The 1,936-nt window shown below is 35.1% G+C and overlaps 1 protein-coding gene across 1 annotated transcript in view; it reads right to left on the reverse strand.

The window, feature by feature from the left end:
* LOC106878510 (sodium-dependent multivitamin transporter) overlaps positions 1-1,936 on the reverse strand; it is a 64,847-nt gene that overhangs the window by 6,054 nt on the left and 56,857 nt on the right. Inside the window, exon 12 of the mRNA XM_052978456.1 lies at positions 698-900. Within this exon, the coding sequence (XP_052834416.1) occupies positions 698-900 (203 nt within the window). The remainder of the gene's footprint in view (positions 1-697; positions 901-1,936) is intronic.

Here is a 1,936-nt window from a genome sequence, read left to right on the forward strand (position 1 = left end):
TATATATATATATATATTAGAAGGTTTGGAGGTGATGTACAGGAATTATATATTAGAAAAAATAAAGTACTCAGAGATCTGGATGGTTGTACATTTACAGATTATTTATTAATATGTCACATGTTTTTATAAATCATATATTAGCCCTTGCATCTATTCTAGTAGAATCTCCACATTCTGGAGATATTACTAGAATAGATGCAAGCGCTAATATATGATTTATAAAAACATGTGACATATTAATAAATAATCTGTAAATGTACAACCATCCAGATCTCTGAGTACCTTATTTTTTCTAATATATATATATAACAGAAATATGTTTCAAAAACAAAATAGAAAATAAGAACTACACGTGGAAAAGATATGGGGAAAGTAAGAAGAAAAAAGCGAAAGTGCACATTGGATATCAAAAACATAAAGGCCTTTGAAACTCATTATTTTGAATTGTTGGAGTGATTCAAAGTCATACCGGTATCGTCAAGCACTGTTCACTGGCTTTGAATGAGCACCGATTTCCATATATACATATATATATATATCTATATATATATATATATATATATATATATATATATATATATATATATATATATTCACTGAATAGACTCCGAGTATAGACTATTAAATGGACCCCTGCTATAATCAACAACAACAACACCAACAACATCAGAAAAGAAACGTCAGGTTTACTTACATGGAATATTTTGTGGTGTTTGTCACCATTTCAGCTGTTGTAACATTGTGTGACATAAAAAGTATCGATATGTTAGTGACAGGACATTGATCAGTTGGTGCTGGAGGTAGGTAAGGTGTTGGAGGAAGTGTACTTGAAAATATCGATCCAAACGCAAGCCACAGTGTAATGACTATGGCACAGAGCGTACCAGCCAGCGCCCCCTGGAAATAATAGGAATGTCTTTAAGTGACACAAGGAGAAAAATTTATAGAGTAAGATTATAGTCAACTGGATAGACTTCGAGTATAACTAAGAGTCAAACTCGGAGTAGAGTTAATTGAAAATAATCCCAGAATAATCTCTCGAGTAAACCTCAAGTTTTGTCGACTTAACTGTCTTTGTATGTAATCATTTAAACTTGGTTAAACTTGGAGTATCATTCATTGAACAAACTCTTAGAATAATCGATTGAATTGACTCCTAGTTTAATCTGTTAATTATGTGTAATAAAACGAATAGACTCTCAACATGGTCAAATAAACTCAGAGTGTACTCAACTTTATAGACTGCCAGTACAACAAATTAAAATCTCTTTCTCTCTCTCTCTCTCTCTCGGTATATCGACTCAGAAAGGATAACAGACCAAGTCGACCTCGGCGGAATTTGAAATCAGAACGTAAACCCGGACGAAATTCGGCTAACCATTTTGGCCGGTGTGCTAACGATTCTGCCAGCTAACCGCCTTAATAATAATCCTTTCTACTCTAGGCACCAGGCCTGAAATTTTGAGGGGAAGGGTATAGTCGATTATATCGACTCCAGTATTTGACTGGTACTTATTTTATCGACCCAGAAAGGATAAAAGGCAAAGGCAAAGTCAACCTCGGCAGAATTTGAACTCAGAACGTGAAGACACACGAAATGCTGCTAAGTATTTCGCCCAACGTGCTACCGATTCTGCCAGCTCGCCGCCTTAACAATAACAATAATAACAATACTTTCTGCTATAGGCACAGAGTCTGGATTTTGAGGGGAGGCAGGCAGTCGATCATATCGACCCCAGTGTTTTATTGGTATTCAGTTTATCGACCCTGAAAGGATGAAAGGCAAAGTCGACCTCGGCGGAATTTGAAATCAGAACGTAGCGACGGGCGAAATACTGCTAAATATTTAACCCGGCGTGCTAACGAGTCTGCCAGCTCGACGTCTTAATAATAATAATAATAATAATAATAATAATAATAATAATAATAATAA

The sequence above is a fragment of the Octopus bimaculoides genome, chromosome 1 (genome assembly GCF_001194135.2).
Source record: "Octopus bimaculoides isolate UCB-OBI-ISO-001 chromosome 1, ASM119413v2, whole genome shotgun sequence".
Classification (NCBI taxonomy): domain Eukaryota; kingdom Metazoa; phylum Mollusca; class Cephalopoda; order Octopoda; family Octopodidae; genus Octopus; species Octopus bimaculoides.